At 33.0% G+C, this 24,869-nt stretch overlaps 1 protein-coding gene and 1 long non-coding RNA gene across 7 annotated transcripts in view; one reads left to right on the top strand and one right to left on the bottom strand.

Moving 5' to 3' along the window:
* Positions 1-4,924, bottom strand: part of LOC147906815 (uncharacterized) — an 18,302-nt gene extending 13,378 nt beyond the window's left edge. The window contains exon 1 of the long non-coding RNA XR_015548033.1: positions 4,843-4,924. This is a non-coding gene — a long non-coding RNA (uncharacterized LOC147906815). The remainder of the gene's footprint in view (positions 1-4,842) is intronic.
* Positions 4,317-23,572, top strand: Ziz (dedicator of cytokinesis protein Ziz). Of its 6 annotated transcripts, XR_015548028.1 has the most exons (30): positions 4,387-5,915; positions 6,204-6,320; positions 7,087-7,265; positions 7,355-7,424; positions 7,724-8,164; positions 8,327-8,815; positions 10,549-10,715; positions 10,778-10,939; positions 11,042-11,121; positions 11,421-11,674; positions 11,753-11,994; positions 12,115-12,220; positions 12,309-12,680; positions 12,803-12,997; positions 13,206-13,352; positions 13,437-13,623; positions 13,710-13,748; positions 14,096-14,274; positions 14,423-14,634; positions 14,715-15,122; positions 15,279-15,579; positions 15,669-15,828; positions 15,980-16,140; positions 16,279-16,608; positions 16,704-16,845; positions 16,957-17,219; positions 17,339-17,696; positions 21,476-21,767; positions 21,864-22,351; positions 22,885-23,572. XR_015548028.1 is itself a non-coding variant. In XM_011066137.2 (29 exons), the coding sequence occupies exons 1-29, from the start codon at positions 5,736-5,738 to the stop codon at positions 22,096-22,098; spliced, it is 6,468 nt and encodes a 2,155-aa protein (XP_011064439.2). In that variant the 5' UTR covers positions 4,387-5,735; the 3' UTR covers positions 22,099-23,572. The 6 variants fall into 6 exon arrangements, 4 of the variants coding, with proteins under 4 accessions (XP_087271351.1, XP_011064439.2, XP_011064441.2 ...); XM_011066137.2 differs by having other exon boundaries at positions 21,864-23,572; XM_011066138.2 differs by having other exon boundaries at positions 4,388-5,915; positions 12,115-12,214; positions 21,864-23,572.
* Positions 23,573-24,869: the final 1,297 nt, after the last annotated feature.

Genomic DNA, 24,869 nt, shown 5'->3' on the forward strand with positions numbered 1-24,869 from the left:
GTTACGTAAACAAACGGATGATGCTCACGGCGAACATCCCTTCTCGCTACACGGTGGATGCAAATGCGCGGTTATAAGAGTATAACGTTGCAAGCTTTCGCAATTACTACGATCCAAAACTGTGTATGTTAAAACCTCTTTAAAGGAATTCTCAAAATCCCGGTATTTAAGATCTTGCCGTAAGATATGAACATTCAGTATTAAAGACATTTAATGTATAAATTATGCAATATTATATTAATTGAAAGTTGTAATTGTATGCAATGTTCGACTCATCTAGAATTCCTATAGCATTGATTTATACATTCACAGTGCTATTAATTACGAATAAATGCTCAAAAACTTTATTTTATCATATTTATCACATATTTCAACTTATTGCAAATATAAGAACGAGTAATTAGCTATCTTTGTGAAAAAAAAGAGAAGAAAAAGAAATTACATAAATAAAGCCTTGCAATTTAAAATTACTAAATGCATCGAGTTGTAAATAGAATAATTTTTATTTTAACGATAAATATTTTTGAATTTTATTATTTAACATTGTCTGCAGACATATCAAGTAATTTAAGTTCAACATTCTAATTATTTCAAATAATTGAGCTTTTTTCTTGGATTTAATAGCAAATTCATTCTTTCGCAAATAGAGAACACAAACTTACTTAATCGTTTCGCTCTCCTCGCAATTCATCAACAATCTTTTCTGTCAGTAGAAAAAATGTAGAGTGATACACCCTCTCCAAGTTGAGAAGGTTCGTTTGCCTAAACACGTTTGGCTGTCATCACGAAAACTCGTGAATGAGGATTGAGGAACAAACAGGCAAACTTTCGGATAATTTGAGAGATTAGCCAAAGGCTTTTATCTCGACGACGATTCACCCTTCATTCTCCATATATGTATAATTTATTTCTTTTATTTTAGTCGGATCTTTACCAAATTTCCTATGATGGGTAATAGTAAAATATATATGAAAATAAGAATATTTAATTGAAATAAAAAATATGTAATACTTGTATATAAATATATATACTACTTAGATTACTATTACTTTGATAGTTCAGAATAGGTATAAAGATGTTAGCATTTGGATTTCATTTTTATTTAATTACTATTTTGGTTTTATTAGCTAAAAAAAATTACAAATGATTATTATTTTTTAAGAAGAAAAAGTAGGACCACTTGAGTTTTATTGTTTAAAAGTACACAATATTAATGTTTCAATGAAATGTATTTTCTGTTTATAATTGGAGCAATTTAAAGATTTCACATATTCTTTTTAATTATTATTATGATAGTTTGGAAAGTTAGTTTGAAATAGAAAGTCATTTTTTTCTTCAAAGAGCACACATACACTTGGCGCCTTTTTTTACTTTTTTGTAAAAATGAGAATTTTTATTATACCACAATTAAACTCGACTTAATCATCCAATTTAGATCTAGCTTAGTGAAAAAGAAAACCGCGAAGAAGAACATAATGCGCTGAATGCGTATTTCCTTTGACGATTCAATCAAATCCGTTATATTTATTATAATAAATAATGTAAAACGCGAAGGACAAGAGGTTTAGTCGTCACTCTTACACTTAAATCGTAATTTGGCGAAAATAACTTCCACGAAGTTAACAAGTTGAACGAGCTTTTATGTTTTTCGAGAGTTAAATCGAGATAGCATGAGTTGGTTTGACTTCCGGAAAGTTTTTCGCTCAGAGCGGTCGTCATGGCGGAAGCAAGAAAATAATGTGGAAACCGTCTCTGTGGTAGTCAAAGCGGAAAAATACAATGAAACACGGGAATATACCCGACTGCCTTCCGATGGGTAAAGCTTATTTCTCATTTAAACGTAGATCTCTTTGTATTTCATACATTCTTTCAATCGAATAAATTTACATCACATATACATTTTTTATCTATTTAACAAACTAATAATTTCTAATTATTTCAAAACGAAATAATAATTATAACAATTTAACAATTGTAGTATCTATCACTTATCTTAATTCAGGATTACTTTCTTCCCTAAATATATTTTGATCCTTAAAGTTTAAATACTTTGGACAATTTGTCCGAATCATTTGCAACTTTATTTACCGAGAATTTTACTCTTATATGAAATCATTTTCATGAGAAAAAGTTTGGTAGTTTGCAAAGGAAATAAAAACTATTGAACAAATTAAGCGGCTGTATATGAAATAGTGGCGCGTTCATTTTGTGATAAAATCTTCTGAAAGAAATATGCAACCTCGCTGCTTTAGAGTAGGTCCTTTATTGGCTCAATATTCGCGGCACTGAATTCATTGGATACGGCATTTGTTCTTTTTATTAACTCAAACTGGGCGCAACATGTAATAGGAAACATGTAATGCATTTACATTCTACGGTATTACTATGAAAACAGTTACTATTTTACGAGAACAAATCATCTAAATATAAATAACATATAAAAAACATACAAATAGAACGAGTCGATAAAAATCTGACTTGCAAAATTATAAAAAATTTTCAAAAAACTATTTCAAATTAAAAATTGGGCTTACTTTTCCTCTCTTACGATAAATATATTTTAATTTATGAAAATAAAAAAATTATTATCCTTTAGTCAAGATTAAAAAAAATATTTTTAAATTTAATGATTCTATCGTAGCTTTATAAATATAAACAATGAAATAATAAATATAACATTAAAATAATTAATAAATATTTTTCATAAATGTTCCTATCCTGTCTGAGTAGTTAATAGATAATACAACCATTAAGAATTGCAACAATTATTAGTTATACCTTTGAAGGAATTATTACAATATCAAAATTATTTTAATGCAACTGTTTTTATTAAAATTCATTCTCTTTCAGTTTGTTTATATTTCATAATCATTCTTCTTTTTTGCGGAAAATAATATTCATTCTTTGTTATCACTATGAATCAATAAGTCTATCAGAAATCTGAAACGAGCAACCGAAGAGACTGTGATGTGATCTTTACGGAATTTAATACTCGCGAATCGCGCACCAACTTTCAGCTGGGATAATACGCGGCTCGCTCGCAGGAGCATGATATGCGTGGATTTCAGGATAAATACATTTACAGAAGCGGAGAGCGTAAAAGAGAAATGCCGCGAAGAGGAATGGACAACGTGAGGTGGCTGATGCGGTTGGATACTGCCACCGCGCCCCTTTCGTGTTATGAGGTTGAGTATCCGTAACTCCGGCTGATTTACATTTACGATCACTCATTTCTGCCCCTGGACTCGTACTACAGCTTATTAACTCATTCGTCTCGGTCATGAATAATTTACAATCTTGACACATCGTTGGATATCATCCATTGCTGTTTCCGCGGGATGGTTATTTCCATTTGGATAAGGATTAACCTATTCTTTACAAAAAAGAAGTGATTGTTTAAACCTGAAACACAATTGAAAATCATAGACAATAAGAACAAATTTCTTATCAGAAACCACGATATTCTGGTACACAATTTCTGATAGGAAATCTAATATTCTCTGTTCCTGTGGTTTTCAATTATGCATCAGACTCTTTATAGAGTTACGTTGAGTTACATATAAGATCAGCTAGTGAAATTTGTGAAAAAATTTTCATAAATAAATAAATAAGAGTAAATAAAAATATGACGCTATTATTTATAATTTTAATGAACATATTTGAAAAAAGAATTCAACTATCTTAAAAAACTCCCACAATAAAACTCTGACAGTAAAATATTTAAAAAAATAATCATCTAAATTATACATACCTATATGTCTCTTTGATAAAATTATAATTTTTTACTTAACATGAATATCATAAAACATTTAGCACATTATTAAAATCTGATCAGCAGTAACAGCACACAATATTTTCTAAACAGCACACAATATTTTTGTGCTTACATAACATAATAGATTATAAATATATAATTATTATAAATATTACGAGAGAGAGAGAGAGAGATATTTATTGTTCACATTATAAAATATTATGAAAATATTGGGTCATCTAAAAAGTATCCGCGGTTTTTTGTCACTAGATGGTGTTGACCATCAATACTATACTTAATAAAATGTCATTACAATCCAAGTAAGTTACCATAATTATGATAAGTGTAAATAAATATTTTTGTAAAAGTTTTTTACTTAAATATGTTGTATAAAATATATATTTAGTCTATGTTTTAATATTTCGAATAAAGCTTATATAAAATACATTTCAAATATTTATATATTTCAAAAAATAAATAATAAATATTTATTATTATTTATCATATAAATATTTGCAATTTGTGGATGTAGCTTAGACACGCACCTTGTCCATTATGATTTTATCGACGTGTTACAAAAGAGAATGTGATATGTAGTTCCCGTATTTCGAAAATGGACATTGATGCGCTACCTGCACTAATCTACGGAGAGCTTTAGATACAGAGAGAAATCAGAGAGGACATGACGGCCTGTAACCCCAGAATATTTGCGGCTACGTTGTGGCTATTCCAGTGAAGCCGGTTCTACATTAATTACAAGCTGATCACAAATTTGTTGCGACAGCCAATGAAGCGTTAATTTCGAAATGCAAGCTTCAGATTGGCTGTCCGACTCACAAGTCATAAGCCGGTTTAATATAAACTCAAATGATATTTGGAACGTACAGATCGAAAGAGTAGAGACGTAATTGCGTACATTACGACAACTTGGATATCGATATTGCATTACTAGGTTAAAATACGAGGAACTAAAAAATCTACAATATAAGCATTTATCTGACGACGCGAGTAATTATCTAACGACAGCAGTAATCGATGTCAATCTCGCAATGAACATAAAGTGATGATTAATCTTACCGAGTACTAACCTACAATCTATCGCCGAGGTTTACAAAACGTTCGTATCCGCATGCAGAACGTCATGACATCAGAGAGAGAGAGAGAGAGAGAGAAAGAAAGAAAGAAAGAAAAAGGAAAATCGGAAAAAGAACTGACTCAAGCGCCGCAACTAACGCTTGCAACGCCACATGCTACCGCGCATCACTGCCCCCTGACAAAGTAGATGTAAACTACATAGTAAGGTCCACTTTTCTAAGGGTACATATTAACATACGTCCACTTTTCAAGGCTGCAAATGATAAATCAATATTTGGTTCGTATATAATGCAATATACTGATATAATATGTACAATATATGTGATTTAGGCGAGTCGCGACAACAAAAATCTCAGTCGGTCAATCCGCCATTGATCTCCGCCACCGTGTAGAAAGTACGCGGGAAAATGCTATTTTGTTCCACACGCCTAATCATTTTCATATTTCATAATGTCATAAATTCAAATTTACCTTGATGCACTCCAGTTTTCTGCATCGTATCGATCAGTACGAGATAAGAGCGGCTCTTGAGCAAAAAGTCCGCGCAAACTTTGACTTTTATTGTGAGAGAGAGAGAGAGAGAGAGAGAGAGAGAGAGAGAGAGAGAGAGAGAGAGAGAGAGAGAGAGAGAGAGAGAGAGAGAGAGAGAGAGAAGAGAAGAGAAGAGAAGAGAAGAAAAAGGAACTGACGACCCGTCGTCAACGCGGAGCGGCGGGGACGGAACGCGATTGGTGACATTGGTGTCATTGGTGTCACTGGTGATGGCCGACGAGACGGGAGTTGGTCGCTCGATCTTGATCAATTGTGACTGATTGTGACGAGGTGGTTGAGGCGGTTTTATGATATGTTCCCAGTCACTCCCCGGCAAGTCCGGGTACGGTGACCGATGCGGTCTAATGCGGCCGGCGCGGCGACATCAGACGGTATTGACTCGGGGGCGAATCGGCGTCGCTCGACGTTCGCGAGGATGAGCGAGAGAAAGTTCACGCGCGGTCTAGGGAAACCCGGTATGGCGGCGCAGCTGCGGGAGACCGTATCCCAGGTCGTCCGCGAGAGTACAGTACAGGTGAGACGTCTACCTCGTCGTCTGCTTATCATCCGAATTCGAATACACACGCCTCATCAAAATATTACTCGAGATTTAGCGCGCCGAGCTATCCGTTATACTAATGAATCCGGGATGTAAACAATCGTCTCGGTAGATGTTCCTGAATATCCAAATTTTGTAATCTTTTCTGTCGTTCTACATAGAATTTTTTTTAATTTCGGAATTAAAGCTAAAGAAATGTTTCAAAATTTTCTACACTCGTGAAATTCTGTATTTTTTAAAATTCATGTGTTTTTTTTTTTGCAGAATAAACCACACTTAGTCGAACCTATTGACTTTGAGAATTTTGTGCTAAAGAATAAGACGCTGTTGCAAAATGATCCTCAGAGAGAATTGCTACTGTACCCCCAAGATGATATTTCTGTAAGTTTTCATTTTTGTACTGCTTATTTACAAGATGTTAAACCAAATTTAACCAAAATATGAATTTAAGACCTCAAAACAAAGTTTTCCTTTGGAAATTGTTCGCAAATACTTTGTTTAAAAGATTGACTTCTTTATTTACAAAACTGTAGGAATGAAAAATGTTGAAATATCTTTGTTTTATATTAAAGGTCAAAGGTTATCAATAGGCTTTTGTTAATACTTTAAACAGAGCTCTTTTCATTCATATAAACACATAATGTCAGTCAGTCACTTGTTTTCTCATTGATAGATATAATGCTTGTCTTAAGGCTGGAGATTGTGGAGATCATAATTTTGAATGAACATTTAATAATTACATTTTGATTATTGTAAAGCAATAAAGGAGATAAATCTAAATTATTTGGACATTATTCATTCCTATAGTTCTGTAACTTAAGAATTTTATTTGGAGATTCTAAATATATATTTTTAAGTTTAGCAGTTTAACTCTGTATATCAGCATATTTATACATAGATAAACGAACAAAGGAAGGATAGTAATAAGATATAAAACAAGATTTTTAAATACAATAAAGAATACAGTTAATGTTTTTAATTTAATTCTATATAAATAAAATAAAAATATATTTTGTTGAAAATTTTATTTTTTGAGATAACAAATAATTATAATTATTAAATATTAAATATTAAATAATTATTAAATGTATTTGTGATACATTAAATACATAATTATGATTGTTGTTGTTAAATATGTGTTTTCTAGCAAGTAGTTTTGCCAAGGAGATATCGCAGCGTGGTACCAACAGCACAACATATTACGGAATGTGAGGAAGGAGTGGAGAACCTTTTGACAAAGGAGTGTCTATCCAGTTATGTATCTAACTGGAATCTTGTACATTACAAATATGCAGCATATAGTGGGGCTTATCTCGAATTACCAAAGTACGTAACTTCAACGCTTAAAATTAATTAGATTTGTTGAAAGCCGTTCTCTTGTAAATTATTATTATTGCTATTTTATAAATTTCCAGAATATTGAAATCAGATGATCTGAAAGACGAAGTGTATGAAATTGATACCGAGGTGGATCAAGTAGACGAGGTAATGCCAACAAGATTTTAACAAGATTTATATGTGCAATTGTATTATAATAACAGTTTAGATTTTTAAAATTTAAGATCGGTATTCATAGTGCATTCTATTTCAAGACCAAGAATATTATGAATTAATTGGAGAGCCGCATCTCAAGTATGTCTTGAGATGCGGTTCTCCAATTAATTCATAATATTATACCTAAAACAGTCTTAAATATAAGAATATCAGCTTAAAATTGTTCAATATGATTTATATTACGTGTTCATATTTAGGGCTAAGTATGTTGTTTGTGAATCTTTTCATAGGATTTAACAAAAAACGATGGTATAACGAAAGAAGGTTACTTAATGAAAGGTCCTGAAATTGGTAGTACGGACAGAATGTTTGCTCATATTGGCTCGAAATCGTTCAAGAGACGTTTCTGTCATCTCAGACAGGAGGTTGACGGCACTTATATACTCGAATTTTTCAAAGATGAGAGAAAGGGCGAAGCGAAACTGACAATAGTGATGGACTTTTGTACGGAAGTTGTTAGAAATCCAAAGCGCGGGAGATTTTGCTTTGAATTACGGATGAGTGACACTCACAAGTCTTATACTTTGGCTGCTGATAACGAAGCCGATATGCAAGATTGGATATTGAAAGTCAGTTCTGTCTTACAACACTATAAACAACAAGAGGAAAAGCGTGCTGCATCGCTAGAAAGAACCTGTAATACACCTCCGCCATCGCCGCAACCCATGCAGGTAGAATAATCATATTGCAAAATTATTCCAATCTTGTTATTGTCTTAATCTTTTAAGTGAAAATTCATCTGAAGATAGTTTTGTGATAAGATAAAAGATACATGTTGGATTGTGGACATATATATATATATTAAAATGGACTTCATATGTTTTCGACTTTAGGTTTATGGCACACTGAAAGGTCTCGAGCAGAGCATGAATCCGCAATTAATAAAATATTCTAGAGAGACTGACACTAGCATTGCTTTAGCAAGGAGAGAGAACAGAAAAAGACTGTTCAGCGTGTATCCTTATATACCACATGTTAAAACGCACATAGGACCATCTGCTGATAATGTGGATCCTTACAAGGAGCAGTTTGGTCACAGGATTCTCGTCAAGTGCGAAAGTCTTAAATTTAGATTGCAAGCACCTATCGACGAAAAGGAATCTCTTTGTCAAGTGGAACCTTATCATACAGTGTTGAGCCTTTTCGACGCGAGGAATGGCAGGAAACTCACGGAGAATTTTCATTTCGATGTTAATCATGAAATAGTACGAAATATGGCGAAGGAACTTAGTCCCACAGGAATTACAACAGAAACAGAGGATGTTACTCTTTCTGGGGAATTAAAAAACATTCCTTCCAATTGGATAAAATATCCGAAACAGGTATGATTATTATTTATATTACATTACATGAAATTTATATTACATTATATGAAAAAAAAATGAACGAGAATATGATTCTAAAGAAGTGATATGGACATGCAAAGGACCGAAAAATCATAATCCCGAAAACTGAAAACTAAGACAATATTCCGAAATGTCAAATTACCGCAGTTTTCAAAAAATATTTCCAAAAAACTTATACTTTTTTGGGACATTGCTGCATATTTTAAATTTCAGTAATTTGAGATTTCAAGACATTATCGCACGTCTTAAGAGGTGATTCGTGTTAAAAAGGTCAAAAAAATCGATTTTTTTCTTTATTACATTTTTTGCAAATATTTGGATTGTAGAGTACGTAAAAGAATTTTTGCAAATTTGCAAAGATTACAAAGATATAGTGCCTGGAATGTAAGTGCCTTTGTAAGGAACTCTGAGCGCGCTCCGCCCTGTGCTCAGGAGCAGGTAATAAAGCATTGTATAGGGATTATATTTCGACTCGGATTCGGGCGATCGTTATTTTTGAAAGTTGGAAGTACTAAATATTTCTGTTTTGAAAGTAGGATCGATTCTAACCTGTCAATAAAGGAGCAGCTGCTTGTGTATCAGTATTGCTTCGAACATTGGCACGAGCGCACGCAAGCAAGTTCTTCGTATGTCGAATATGTATTTCGTATACTTTTACGCAGTAAAATGAATAGAAAAGGTTCGAGAAAACGAATTTGCAGACCGTCAGAAAAAAACATTCACGGGCAATCGATTTGCGGCTGAGAAGGATGTAGATTTTACGAGCACGTCGGCAAAAAAATTAAAGATCTTTCTCTCTCTCTCTTAAAATACTGATTTTTTTTGTTTCAAAAGAATTTAGTTACTGCATCTTAAATTTTTTTAATGTTTTTACTATCATTGCAACTTTTATAGCATGTAAACAGTGAGAAAGAAGGTGCCCTTTATGGTCCTGGAATAGCATTGATTGTAAATAATATTCGAGTGTTATCTCTACGTAACCAGTTAAAAAAACTTTAATCGCATTTTTCTTGAAACAGCTTTTTAATTGATGATGATTTCTCAAAATCTATTTGACCAATCGCGCCTAAATTTTGCACACATCTTTAGCACATACATAATTTTCGTCTGACTACAATAAAGTCAAAATGTTTATTTTTATTTATTTTACAGCACTTTAAAAATTCGAAAAATTCGAAAAATGGGAAAGTAATTTTCCAAATGGCGCCATTTTTTCTAATATTTTTTTATCATAGGTAAAACGATAGCCCAACTCATGTTTTAAGAATCTCTTCGATTTTTTTTTTGTTTCAGATGAACAGAACAATCATGGTCACTATGTTTTTTTTACGATCTCAAAAACTTATATAGGGCTTATTTCTTGAAATATTACAATAAAAAAATTCTGAAAGATACTTGAAATACATACTAATATGTAGGAGAAACTTTGATTTGAATAGACCTTACGAATTTTTCAGAAAAAATTAGTGAAAATAGCCTAAAAATCAAGTTTCTAGACCCGAATCTTCTTTTAAATTTCACATATGGTAATTTAACATTTCAGGATATTGTCCCATTTATCAGATTTCGATTACATATTTATTACATATTGATCTCTAAAGCGTATATAAATCTGTTCAAGATAAAAACTTAAGTAATTACCTAAGTAATTTATTGTTATTTATTAGTAGAATAAGAAAAAATATACAAGAACGTGATTACTGTTGCAGGCCATATTCAACATTAGTAATCCTCATCCAGATATATTTCTCGTTGTAAGGATAGATAAGTTGCTTCAAGGAAACATATATCAGACCTCAGAGCCATATTTGAGAGCTACTAAGGATCCAAGATTGGGCTTGAAAGTGCACAAGCAAGTCCGAGCATGTTGCCAAAGGTAAAATTATAATGCCGATACTTTTTTGCATAGAATACGAGTGTAAATGTTTTTTTTTTTAGACTGGGAAACTATAGAATGCCATTTGCGTGGACTGCGAGGCCACTGTTTAGATTATATAGCAACGAACTAGATACATCTTCAGATTTCCCAGCGATATATAGGCAGGAGGGTAATAGAATAAAAGATGAGGAGCTGCTAAAACTTCTTTCTGAGTATAGAAAGTATGTATTAATAATAAATTAATGCAATTCAAAAATTTATGCAATATGGAGTACAACATGCATACATTATTAATTATTATATTAGCAAAATTTTACTCACAGGCCTGAGAAGCTTAGCAAATTGACTGTGATACCAGCCTGGCTAAAAATTAAAATAGAACCCATCACGGACATTCCTGAAAGTTCGTAATCGAATAATATATTGTCACAAAAATTTCATTTTTTTTTATTTATACAATAAATATCACTAATAATGTTCTCGAATATTTTAAAACTAAAGATACATTTATCTCGACTTTGGAAAAACAATGATTAAAGATGCAGTATTAGTGCAAGAACATATTTTAATTTAATTCTACATAATTTTTGCAATAAGTTAGACGATTTTTAATAATCATTCTCACATTAATGTGAAAAAAGAAATTATAGTCAATAGTTTCGAACGATTCCAGGTATACGATACATAAAATACGATTTCTAGATACATTGTCGACTTGCCTAGCGCCACTAAAGCCATTTCCAATACCACCAACGGTGGAGCCGACAATCGAGGTTGCCGAATTCGAGAGCACTTCTGAGAGGGATGTACATCCGTACACAACGTATATCAATCATGTGTATGTGTACCCACAGACACTCAACTTTGACAGTCAGAAGATGTTTACCCGAGCTAGGAACATAGCATGCATTGTGGAGCTCCGTGATGACGACAGCGAAGACGCGAAACCTTTACGAGTAAGTAATATAAAGGTAATTCACTTAGATGTTGAAGAATTAAAATAGGCTTTATTTTCTTTCTACTATTCCTAATAGGTAATTTATGGAAGACCAGGTTCGCCGTTACTGTGCTTACGATCGTCGTGCGCAGTGTTACATCATAATGCAGTGCCTTCTTGGTACGAAGAAATCAAGATTAAGTTACCCACGAAACTGCATGCGAAACATCATATATTATTCTCCTTTTATCACATAAGTTGTGATATGAACAAAAAGAAAGAGAATGGCGTTGAAAACTGTGTCGGTTATGCATGGGCACCTTTACTGCACAAAGGAAGGTGAGGTGATAGACTAACGATTGAATAATTGATGAGAATTTAAATTGCTATCATATTTTGCAGTATCTTATAACATTTGAGTAGCAGAAAAAAAATTTTTTCAATTCATATATGTTACAGACTGAACGTGGATGTAGAATCGAATATCCAAGTATTGCCCGTAGCGACGCATTTGCCTTTGGGATATCTTTCTATACAACCCCTTGGATTAGGGAAAGGGGTAAGAGTAAGATCAATCATTAATTTTATAAATTAATAATATAGTTAAAAAGCTTGATATAAGAAAGGAGGGTAATTTTTATATATTTTTGCAGAACGCAGGACCGGATATTACTTGGATCGATTCTCAACGACCAATCTTCACGGTATCTTTTCAATTAATTTCGACAGTATTTACGCGGGACCTTCATCTGCATAATCTATTCGTTCACGCTGAACGTATTTTGGACACAAAACCTTCAACGACGCCCTCAGATTCAGAAACGTGTAAAATTCTGAAAGCAGCGCATGCAGTTCAACTAGTCACTGTTATCACGTTTCTTCCAACTATATTGAATCAACTCTTCGTGTTGCTAACATGCAATAGCAGTCAAGAGGTCGGATTGTACGTGATTAGAGTCTTGATACATTTTATTAACATGGTGCATGAAGCTGGACGTAAAGAAATTCTACAAGCATACATCAAGGTAGAATCTAGAATATGTGATAAATATCCAATTTCCAACTCTAGCTCTTGATTTCTTTAGAATTTTGAAAATTTAATTTATTTTTCGATTGGTCTGATTCTATTCTAGTTCTTTGATTTCAGTTTGTGTTTGTGCTTCCTCTACGAAATGGTAACATCACGGTTCACGAACAATTGGCGAAGCACTTGCCAATTTTGCTGCAACCGAGTAATACCGATTTTCTTGTGGTGAATAAGTTCATGCATCACTCAAGTTTCTTTTTTGAAATAATGATAAAAAGTATGGCGCAATATCTGCTGAGTACTGGCAGGATAAAGGTAAGTTTTTTTTAGTTCTTTGAGGATGCTTTAAGACTTTGAAACTAATAATGATTTATTAACATTGATTATAAGATTATTTATTGTTAAGATTATATACAATATAATTAAATATTAGTTTATTTTTCGGAGTGTTTTATCAAAATAAATTATCAATTTTGTTTCATAAAAATTAATTAAATAAGTAGTTTATTATACTTTTTCTCAGATGCATAGAAATGAACGATTTTCAAAAGATTATCACGAGAAGATCAAAATGTTATTAGACGTAATTATGCCATACTTAATGACCAAGTACCGAGAAATGCCAGTGGAGACACACGAATTGAACAAAAGTCTCGCACAATTTTTGAAGGTATATATTATAATATTCTGAAATTATAATATAATACAATGCATATATTTTTTTACCATTTTGATTTTAATTATCTTGACACAGCGATGTCTCACTTTCATGGATCGTGGCTTCGTGTTTCGTCTCATCAATTCTTATCTGGACAACTTTTCGCCTGGCGATCAACGCACGTTGCACGATTTCAAGTTCACCTTTTTACAAATTATCTGCTCTCATGAGCACTATGTATCCTTCAATTTGCCGATGATGCAATCGCGCTTTGTTTCTAGAGGTAAGTTCTTGTATCATCGATACATACGAGAATTACGATGAAAATTAACTAATTTATTGTAACTTAATTATTCACGTGCTCAAAAGATTCTGACAATGACACTGAGAATGAACCAGAATGTGAGGGTATGTTTATAATTATATTCAAATATGTGGGTTATACGTATGTTCTTGTTTATAGCAAATATCCATTATGTATTTTCTCTTTTAGCAATATTTAGCTAATACTGATTATAATTTGTGGTTAGTTAAAATTAGTTATGCTTTTAGTCAGTAAAAAAAGCACCATTGATTCAAAGATTGAATCAGATCGACAAATATACACGTTGTATTTTTATAGAATTCTACACTAAAAATTTTATATTTTTCTATTTGTCTACGTTTTATACGTATTTATAATATTATATTATTATTTCAGTTATATTACACACAATTAGACATAATATATATTAAAAATACTTATTTGATGACAGATCTAATGAATGAATATTGCCTTACGGAGGAATTTTGCAAACACCACTTCCTGGCTGGTCTTTTGATGCAAGAAGTCAAAACCTCTCTTAATGAAATTGTGCAGATCCGTAAGGTCGCCATTGGTACCTTACGAGATCTAATGGCAAAACATGAGTTGGACGATAGATATCAAAATAAAGTATGACTTTTTAATATTTCGTTTATGATTACAAGCGTTAGCGTGGTCTTTAAGGAATTGCATTGTTGAAAAAAATTAAAGATCTTGTTTCTTCTCATAATTTATACTAATCTATATGTACTTCATGTTTTAAATCTTAATTATTCAGGGTCAACTAAGCAGAATAGCATCGATTTATATACCGTGGCTCGGCATTGTATTGGAGAATTTGCATCGACTGCAGTCAGTAGAGGAGAATGAAATCAAGGTAGAAATCAAGCAGAACAGCACTAACAGAGTATCGACCAGTAGTTCGTTTCTAACAACGAAAGATACCATTGCTAGTTCCACATCTGCGAGTACACCTAAGTCCATTCACAGGTATACGTCGATGTATTAATAAAATGATATAATAATTTATAATTAATTGTAAGTCAAAGAAAAGTTTCGATGTTACACAGATTAACTCTTCACCTGGATACTCAATCGCCTATAAGATCGTCTATGCATCTACGGGATTCCGCTTACTTTGCCGCCATTGCGGGTCAAGGATTGGTAAATGGATATTCTTGCACTAGTGTTGAGTCCGATACATCGACGGTGTCTGGTGCATCCCAATCTAACATTTCCCAAGAGACTACCATTGTTAGAGAATTACCGGAAAATGGAATGAACGAGAGAAAGAGACATTCGCGTACTTTGAGCGTGACGCAGTCGTTGCCTAGATGCGATAAATTGCAGCCTTCCGAAGTAAAGGATATATTACTTTGTTTTCTATTCATTGTCAAGTATCTGGGTGATCATCAAGTGATTGCCTGGTGGCAACAATGCAATGATACAGAAATACTGAGTTTCTTTACAGTGATTGAGTAAGTGACAAGACTAATAGTATAAAAAATAATAAAAAATATTGTCTACTTTAAGCAAAATACGCTAATATTGGTTTATTCATTATTACTTATATTGATGCGTCTAGTACATTCATTTTTAAATTTTATGTGAACTTTGTTTTTGTCTATTTTTAGAATGAGTTTGCATCATTTTAAATATATCGGTAAGAGACAAATAGCCGCAAATATTGTGAATAATATTGGGAAACCTCGCACTGTCAAAGCAATGACTTTACCTGCCAGAATGGCCCCACCAGACTTTATCACTGAAAATCCCGCTACCAGCACATTGCAACCTCATAATACAGTTACTAGAGAGAATCTAATTGAAAATGATAGCGACAAAGTGTATCAAGCTCTATTGGAGGCAAACATGGCAACAGAAGTAGGCCTAATTGCGTTAGATTGCTTGGGTCTCTTCTGTATCCATTTTAAAGTAATTATAATTCTATCATAAAATTTTTGCCTCCTTAATTTTACATATAAATTGTATAAATGATCATCAATATATTTTGTTTTTTGTAGGATGTTCTCTTGGCAAATGAGGGCGACAATGCAATCATGCAAAAATTTTTTAACATTTATTTATCATTCCTTCAAGTTGGTCAGTCCGAAACTTTATTACGTCATGTTTTCGCTGGACTCCGAGCTTTCTTAAATAACTATTCTATCGCACTTTTTAAAGGTAATTTTTAATTCTTGAACTTCAAAAATTGAATTTTATTTATAAAGAACGAGAATAAATACATAATTGGTCGTTGATGATAGAAAGTATTTATGTATAATAATCATATATAAAACATGCACAAAGCTTGAACACATTTTTTTCCCTGTAGGCAATGCTATGCTTTGCGGACGCTTGTGTTATGAACTGTTGCGTTGCTGTAACAGCAAGCTGAGTTCCATACGACAGGAGTCTTGTGCTTTGCTATATTTGCTCATGCGAAGTAATTTTGAGTTTACTAGTCGGAAGGGATTAACTAGAGTGCATTTGCAGGTACAGTACTCTTGTTTAGAGCACAATTCCAAATTGAATTTATTTAATGTGATGTATTTATATAATTATATATATTATCATTATTTTTAACCGAATTATACAAACTTTAAAACACATCTTGTCGTATATTTGTTCTAGGTTATAATTTCAGTCTCTCAAATGCTGGGGAACGTAATTAGTTTGAACAATTCGCGATTTCAAGAATCGCTGTCCTTAATTAACAGTTACGCTTCCTCTGATAAAGTTATGAAAGGCACAGGTTTCCCAGTTGAAGTGAAGGATCTCAACAAAAGAATACGAACAGTTTTAATGGCAACCGCGCAAATGCGGGAGCATAATAACGATCCTGAGATGCTAGTCGATTTGCAACATAGTTTGGCCAACTCTTATGCCAGCACACCCGAATTGAGACATACCTGGTTAGAAACTATGGCTAGGAATCATGCCAGGGACGGTAACTTCTCGGAGGTACCTGCTTTTATTAATTATCGAGAAAAATATATATTTACATGTATATAAAAATATATTGCACGAGGCTCTTTCATACATTTTTCATTCTTAAGGCTGCTTGTTGTCAACTACATATCGCAGCACTAATGGCTGAATATCTGAAATTGAGGAAAGTTCATCTGTGGGGCGCAGAAGCTTTCGATCAAATTTCTGTGAACATATCAAAGGATGAACGCAATCTTAAACTCGATGCTGGTGAGATTTGTGTGTTTATTTTATTGCATTGTGTTTGTCATATCTATGTTTATTACGTTTTTATTGTGTCATGTTTGAGAACAAATGTTAGAGATGTTAATCTTGTTTCAGGCATTCAAGATATCCATTATAACGAAAGTTTACTTCTCGAACAATTAGAAGTTTGTGCCGACACGTTAGAGAAAGCCGAGCGTTTCGAATTGCTTGGGCATTTGTATCGCTTAATAGTTCCTATGTATGAAAAGAAGAGAAATTATGAAGCTTTAGCTAATTGCTACTCACATTTGGCACAAGCTTGTAATAAAATTGTGGAGGTAACGCGAAGTGGAAAAAGATTGCTCGGGAGGTTCTACAGAGTAGCATTCTTTGGCATGGTAAGATACATACATCATCGGCAGAGTATATATTTTTTGCAGAAATACTCTAATATAAAATTATAGTGCCTCGGTTTATAATTAAGAAATATACAAGATAAAATTGACATATGTATTAGGCATACTTTGAAGAGGAAAATTGTCAAGAATATATCTATAAGGAACCTAAAATAACATCATTATCTGAGATATCGGAACGTTTATTGCGTTTGTATAGCGAAAAGTTCGGATCTGAGAACGTTAAGATGATAATGGATTCTGTACCGGTTGACGTAAGTGAGTTGGATCCTAAGGTAGCGTATATTCAGGTAACGCATGTCACACCGTACTTTGAAAAGATCGAATTAGAAGTACTACAGACAGAGTTTGAGCAGAATCACAACGTATCCTGCTTCATGTTCGAGACACCGTTTACTAAGGAGGGCAAAGCGAGAGGCAGTCCGGAGGAACAATGGAAACGTAGGACTATTCTCACAAGTACAGTCAAATATCAAATAATTTATTTGATTACACAGGTTTGCATGATTTTTGCAGTTTGGAAAAGAATAATAGTTTCCCATTTTTTTTAACACGCTGAATCCGAATCCGCAAGTAAAAATATTTTATCACATCAGTTTATTATTTATAATATTATAGGAAACGTATTTAATAGAATGAGTTTGTTTCAGGAAATCTACTACTCCTAATGTATACAAGGGCAAGTCAATAAGTTCTTAGAAAATCTGTCAGAGAGCACTCGCAGTGTCTGTGGGAATATGTGACTCGATTGATGAGTCAAATTCTCAAGACAAGCCCACGCTTATCGTGTGATGTGATATGAGGTGTAATGATCAACACTATTCTTGTAACTAATAATGATGAATTTTATTACTCGAGCTCGAATGAATATGACCGTACAGGATGAACGCCATAATCTATCTAGCTTGTTATTTTTCAATGACGCTGCTTGAGTTGTGACGTTTTTTCCGTCCGCAACACACAAGGCATGGCCTGACCGAACAGTGCAGTCTAGCATCCTGAGTTCTCTCACATTTTGGGGGGACGCACCTGCGCTTTTTTCCGCGACGTTGTTTGCGTGCCTTATGCGTTCCGCGTCGCCGTTTTCGTTTTCCCTTTTCTGTGTATTCCCGTACTGAAAGTCACAGAGGCCGGCGACTCCCGCGATCTTGACAGAATGACGCTACCTCACCGGAGAGAAGAGAAAGAAGAACGATCAGGAATGGGAGTCAAGAGACGATCGCTACTGACGGACCCGCCGGGGCGCACGACACCTGATCCCAGGTCGCACGCAGGTGATATTCATTATTACGCTCTTTTTGTTGTCGCAAGGTATTTCCTATCGCACCCTCTTCCAGGCGCAAAGCGGACCGAGAGTTAGAACTGTGGCATGGCCACTCTATGCCCCAAGGACGGCGAGAGCCCCGAATAGGCCCCTCGAGGCCACGAGGCGGCCCGAAAAGGATCCCGCGGCCTCTCGAATTTCGCATATAGGCAACTCGCAACCTACAAAATCCCTAGGCTTTCTAGGCTTCACTACGCTAGTGAGATATTGAGAACGTAGTTCCCCACATGTCACATTATTACTTTTTGACAAGTAACATCTTTCAGCTGATACTGTCAAATTTTGAGCGGCATTCATCGCGTGGTTTCATTTCTGTAGACGATTAAAGCGAACAACCTTTGTATTTTTTGCAAAATGGGAAAAAAGTTTCGTGCAATGATCAAACATCTACATATGAAAGATTTAACGCCGAAAGAAATCAAAGCCGAGTTGGATAATGTTCATAACACATCTGCACCAGCGTTTGCGACTGTATACAATTGGATGAATGAATTTAAACATGGTCATACATCCACATGTGATGCATCCTCGTTCGGGATGTCCAATTGAAGCTGCTATACCAGAAATCATCGATAAAGTCCACGATATAGTTTTGACTGATCGATGAGTGAAAGTGTGCGAGCTTGTTGAGGCCACAGGCATATCACATGGCACAGTAATTTCAATTTTGCACGAACAATTGAGTATGAAAAAGCTATCGGCAAGATGAGTGCCGCGTTTGCTCACTGTGGACCGTAAGCGCGACCGTGACGATTTCAAAACAATGCAATTACTACGCAGCCTTATTGAGTCGTTTCAACAACATTTAAAAAAAAGCATGTACAAAGATTCGATAAAAATGACATCGTTTGTTACACCTTTGGATCAATACGAATTTCTTAAAATGCCTTTTGGACTGAAAGGGATATCTTTAAAATTTCAAACTTTGTAACGGAAATTTTCCGCGATTTAATAGAATCAGGAGATATTGTAATTTATCTAGACGACTTTCTTATTGCTACTTCTATGAAGAGCAATGAAACGGTTTCATGTCTATTTACATGGAATAAAATTTAAGACTGTTACCGATTGTTAAGCATTAGCTTAAACTATAAATAAAAAAGATATGAATTTACGGATTGCTCGGTAAGTCCTAGAAATGCAGGCCTACAATTATACTCTCGAACAGAGGCGAAGATGCCAGATGCGCTAAATAGAAACATATGAATGTGCTTACGATAGAAGATAATTCTTTTGATCGAAATTCAGCTATAAATTAAGATGCTGATGAACATATCGTAAAATTGCATAAAGAGCTAGAAAAAAAAGAAATGTGTTGATACGAAATACGAGATGGACTAGTACAGAAAAATCAAGGATCGCGTTCAATTTTATGTTCCCTCTGCAATGAAAAACCATGTAATGTATAAGTACCATGATGAGTTTAGTTATGTGAACCTCGCCAAAGTTTTAAAAAATATACGACGAAGCTATTGGTTTCCCCATATGAGGACGAAGGTAGAAAGACATATTAAAAATTGTTTAAATTGTGTAGCCTTTTCCGCTATGTCAGGCAAAGCAGAAGGATTTATTCATAATATTGCTAAGAGAGATAAACCTTTTATAAACCTACATATAGACATTTAAGTCCGATAATGAAAAGTAATACGGTAAAATACAAATACGTTTTGGTAATTATAGACGATTTATCAAGTTTATAAAATTGTACGCGACCAAATCGACTGGAAGAAGTCATTGACAATGTACGAAATTATTTCATTACTTATCGACTAATTCGGATTATCTCGTGGAAGTTGTTTTACTTCAGATGTTTGCCGATTTTTTAAAGGAACATAATATAATCCTATGTCAAAGTAGCTACTGTTTCTTCTCAAGCTAATTGAAACGCACGTTATTTCTAGCGAGAATATAAAACAGCAGCAAGGTACATGTAAACGATATGCTGATAAAAAACGGGAAGCCGCACACGTATAAAGAAGGCGATCACGTTATAATACGAAATTTTGTGAACGTATATAACGAAGTTGGTTCCGAAATTTAAGAGACCTTACATAGTTAGAAGATTTTACGGAACGACCATTATGTTATTATAATATAGATGGCTTTCAAGTTTCACATATCCCATATCAAGGCGTCTAATATGCGACCTTGGAATTTAGAAACGAAATCGTCTCTTAATTGAGACGATTGTCATGATGGTCGAATTGTAGGAAACGTATTTAATAGAATGAGTGATTGTCTCAGGAAATCTACTGCGCCTATAGTATATATTTAGGTGATATGTAAACTTGCTGCGAAGATATAATTGTATAGTTGTTTTTTTTTTTCGAGCTTGAACGGTTTTTGTTCGAGAGGTTGATGTTCGGTTATTCTATGGAAGGAGGACGATTATGATTTACGATTTAAGATAAGATGTTAAGATAAAAGATTGTAATTTCGTCTTGAAGTTCTTAAATAAACATTAAACACGGAAACGCCTCAAGGTGTGAATCTGAGTTTTTTTAGAGCAACAATATTTTGTCTGAAACTGTGAGACAATCGTTTTATTATACTTGACACTGTATATAACTAGAGGTTCGACACTGGCTGTAAAAGATTCGATATTTTTATATCAAAGTACAATGTCTAATTATATTAATTTTAGCATTTTTCAAAATATCTCGCACATCAAGTTTGTCAGCTACGAATTTTCAAAGCCAAAAACGCATTTTTCAGATGTTTCAACCTCATTTTTTTCAAAAGTTTGACGTAATAGAACAATTTTACTCGTGGATTCGGATTCAGCATCAAAAATTATAAAAAAATTACTTTTCTTTTCCAAATAGCACAAAAAATTGAATTTTGTAGACCTATGTTATCTGAGATTTTGTTTTATTGAGAGAGGCATGAAAATTTATGCTTGTTATTTTCATAGCACAATATGCTTTTCCATATGTGAAAAAGCGCATCGGAATTGCCGAGAAACGAATTGTGGAGCTCAGCCCTATCGAGGTCGCTTTGGATGAGATGAGGCAACGTGTTCAAGAATTGGAAGATGTGGCTTTGATTGGACCGACGGACGTAAAGAAACTGCAATTACGTCTCCAAGGTAGCATTTGCGTAACAGTGAACGCCGGTCCTTTAGCCTATGCCTCTGCATTTCTGGATCCCGCGCTATCTCCGCAATATCCTGATGATAAAGTAGAAGAGTTGAAAGATGTCTTTAGGTATATTTTATCATTTTATAATTAATTATTTCTTTAGTAATTTCTTATATGCATGATATTGTAGTCACTAACAGAGTTTTTTTTTTGCGATTTCAGGGAATTTGTCAAGATATGTTACACAGCATTACAAATTAATAGTAAACTAATCACACCGGACCAACATGAATATCAAGAAGTGCTGCGTGAAAATTATCAAAAATTGTGTCAGAGTTTGTCATCTTTGTTTGGGGAACCAATATGGTTAGACGAGCAAGTAGGAAGTTTCAAACGCAACAGCGCTGCTCTCTTTAGCACTATCAGCGGTGCTAACAGTCACACCAGTACAGCCTAAGTCAATAATCTTAGAATATTCATCCTACAGACCTCAGATTTATTTACAATTTTTTAGCATAATATAAGATTCTAATATAAGATTCTTACATATACATAAGTTTACGAAATATTTATACTATAAATATTGATGCTTTATATTTTTATTCTTTTCATTGACGTGTCATTTATCGATCTATGATCAAGTATTTGTATCAATTTTGTAACTGGCCTACTGAAGAGGATTCTGATCACTGCCAGATCTTTTAGACGAGGTATTTATGAATGTCTAGAAAAATCCGGATTGTAGGGAATACGATTGTAAGAATAAGTTATAGTCAATTTGTAATTATACAAAATTTTCGAAAAAGCTAATGCGAGAACTGTTTTTACTTATTAAACTTGCAATGTTAATGTTATAATTTGACAAGTTGCAATTCAGCTAGTAGAATAATTTCATATATCGGGGCATTTATATAATCTATGACGAGTATATATATATATATATATATATATATATATATATATATATATATTAGGTGTTGGAATTAATTCGTAGCGTTTTTTAATGAAAGAATGTTATTTATTTCACATGAGCATTAAAAAATACATTAATGAAAGTACTTCCCATCACTTGTAAAACGCTACGAATTAATTCCAACACCTAATATATATATAAATGTACTGGTACACTTCAGTGTACACCTCAGTTCTTTCACTATGTATAATGTTAGTTCATAAGGCACTTATATTCGATGTCCATATATCAACTTTAGAATGATTTTTATCCTCATTCTTTTATCCTTAGGAAAAAAGAACTATAATCTAAGAAGAAGATTATCCGCTTATAATACTTGAAAAATTGACACAATAAGATTAATGTTTCAATTAAATTTTTTTTATCACATTCTATTGACATTATCTTATTTAATGTTATTTATATAACATCTAACAAACAGGCGGACTTTAATTATCATTTATCATTTATCTTATCATTAACATAATAAATTTGAATTTAATTTGTAAGCACTGAATGTACGGATAAACTTTATTACCTAATGTGATTATAATATGTATAGATGATTTCTTAAATATGTATTTAGACACTGTAAAAATTGATATTTATACATATATATTACACTTTAATTTTTTGCGTGCGTATAAGTGCTATATGTGTAGTCGGCTGTTTTAGAAATAATCGAAATAATGGAAAGTATTAGGTCTTTTAACGCTATAGATTGTCGACTATTTTTTATCCAGCAGTTATATAAACGTTACGTATGTGCTTGCGCACTATATAGTAGTACAAAAATAAATTCGTACAGATTGAGTTTCTATGCCAATTATTGAAACTTACAGAGAATTAAATGAAAATTTGTTTATATTTTAGAGGGGTTGATAAGGTTCAAAGGGATGCTGGAGTGACCGCCGAACTTGATCGATATTGATAGTACAGATTTTTTAAATTCTGAATAAAAAAAAGTCGATAATAGTGACATGTTTGGTTCATTTTTTACATTCTCACTCAAACACATACATTTATCCTTATCTAACATATTGCAACGCCATCTCTTGCAAGATCGAACACCTATTGCTAGATACAATTACTTTGTTTATCGAACCTAAGTTTTTAACTTTTTTTCCGATTTTAGTATAAAGTCCACCTTCCAATTTTGCGTTTACTTTAATCCTGTAAAAGAATTTTTGATTTTTCCATTCAGTAAATTCGAAAATTTATATCGATCTGCAATGTTCCAACAATTTGGTCACTTTAGCATCAATCAGAGAGGTGTGTTACCATCTCAATATGTTATTTAAGATGATCTTAAAATAAGACCGGTTTATGAATGCCGCCCATAAATATTTATAAATTGTGAGAGAGAAGAAGAGGCGCGCAGTGTAAAAGGGGAAGAAGAGAAAAGAAAAGCGAAAAAGTATGTATAAATTATGTATGTGTAAATTCATTAATTATATAAACAGCGAAAAATCGATGCGAATATTATAATATATGCGAATATGAGTAACAGCTTTAAGAATAAATATTACTAATATACATAGTAAATACATAGAAATTTTTGAATATATTTCAAAAGTTGGTTTAAATATTCTTTTTTTTCATAATTGGACATGCACAAACGCAAAAGTTCTAAAAAAAAGTTTGTTTAATTGTAATATCTAACGCTGTGTTTTTAATCAATATTTGCGAGATTTTTTTTACTATACCGCGAAAATTTATGTAGAATTTATGGCAATCTATTTTAAATGAAAAACTAAAGTTTGAAAGTATAAGTATAATGTATGTTATTATATATTATGAAAGATGTATAAATATTATATATACTACGAGTCCTTTAATTATCATAATTACCTTACAATTCTGTAATATTAATACAAATATTAAAATACACTTGCGATCGCACATTAAAATTAAAAGCGTCAGAATTTGTTTTAGATTGATCTTTAAAAATATCTCAAATTTTTAAGGAAATTAAGATTTTTAGAGCAAATCCACTTTCCCATTAAATTGGATAAATTCTGCCGAAAAACACGACTTAGTTCGAAATAGATAGAAAGTCCTGTTTGCCGAAAAAACAGAAATCGAGATTTTTCGATTAAACCTCATTCAGTTCCCTTAAAATCGGATATATATACGCATTATATATTGGTTCGAAAAAGTCGAAGTGATTTTTTACCGGGAAAAGGAAATCGAGATATTTCGAACAAACGCACATTTTCATAAAAATTTTAGTAATAAAATGCCGAATATGTCAAAAAAAAGTTGCATTTGCTGAA

This window comes from Acromyrmex echinatior, chromosome 17 (genome assembly GCF_024713525.1).
Source record: "Acromyrmex echinatior isolate Ae372 chromosome 17, ASM2471352v2, whole genome shotgun sequence".
Lineage (NCBI taxonomy): Eukaryota > Metazoa > Arthropoda > Insecta > Hymenoptera > Formicidae > Acromyrmex > Acromyrmex echinatior.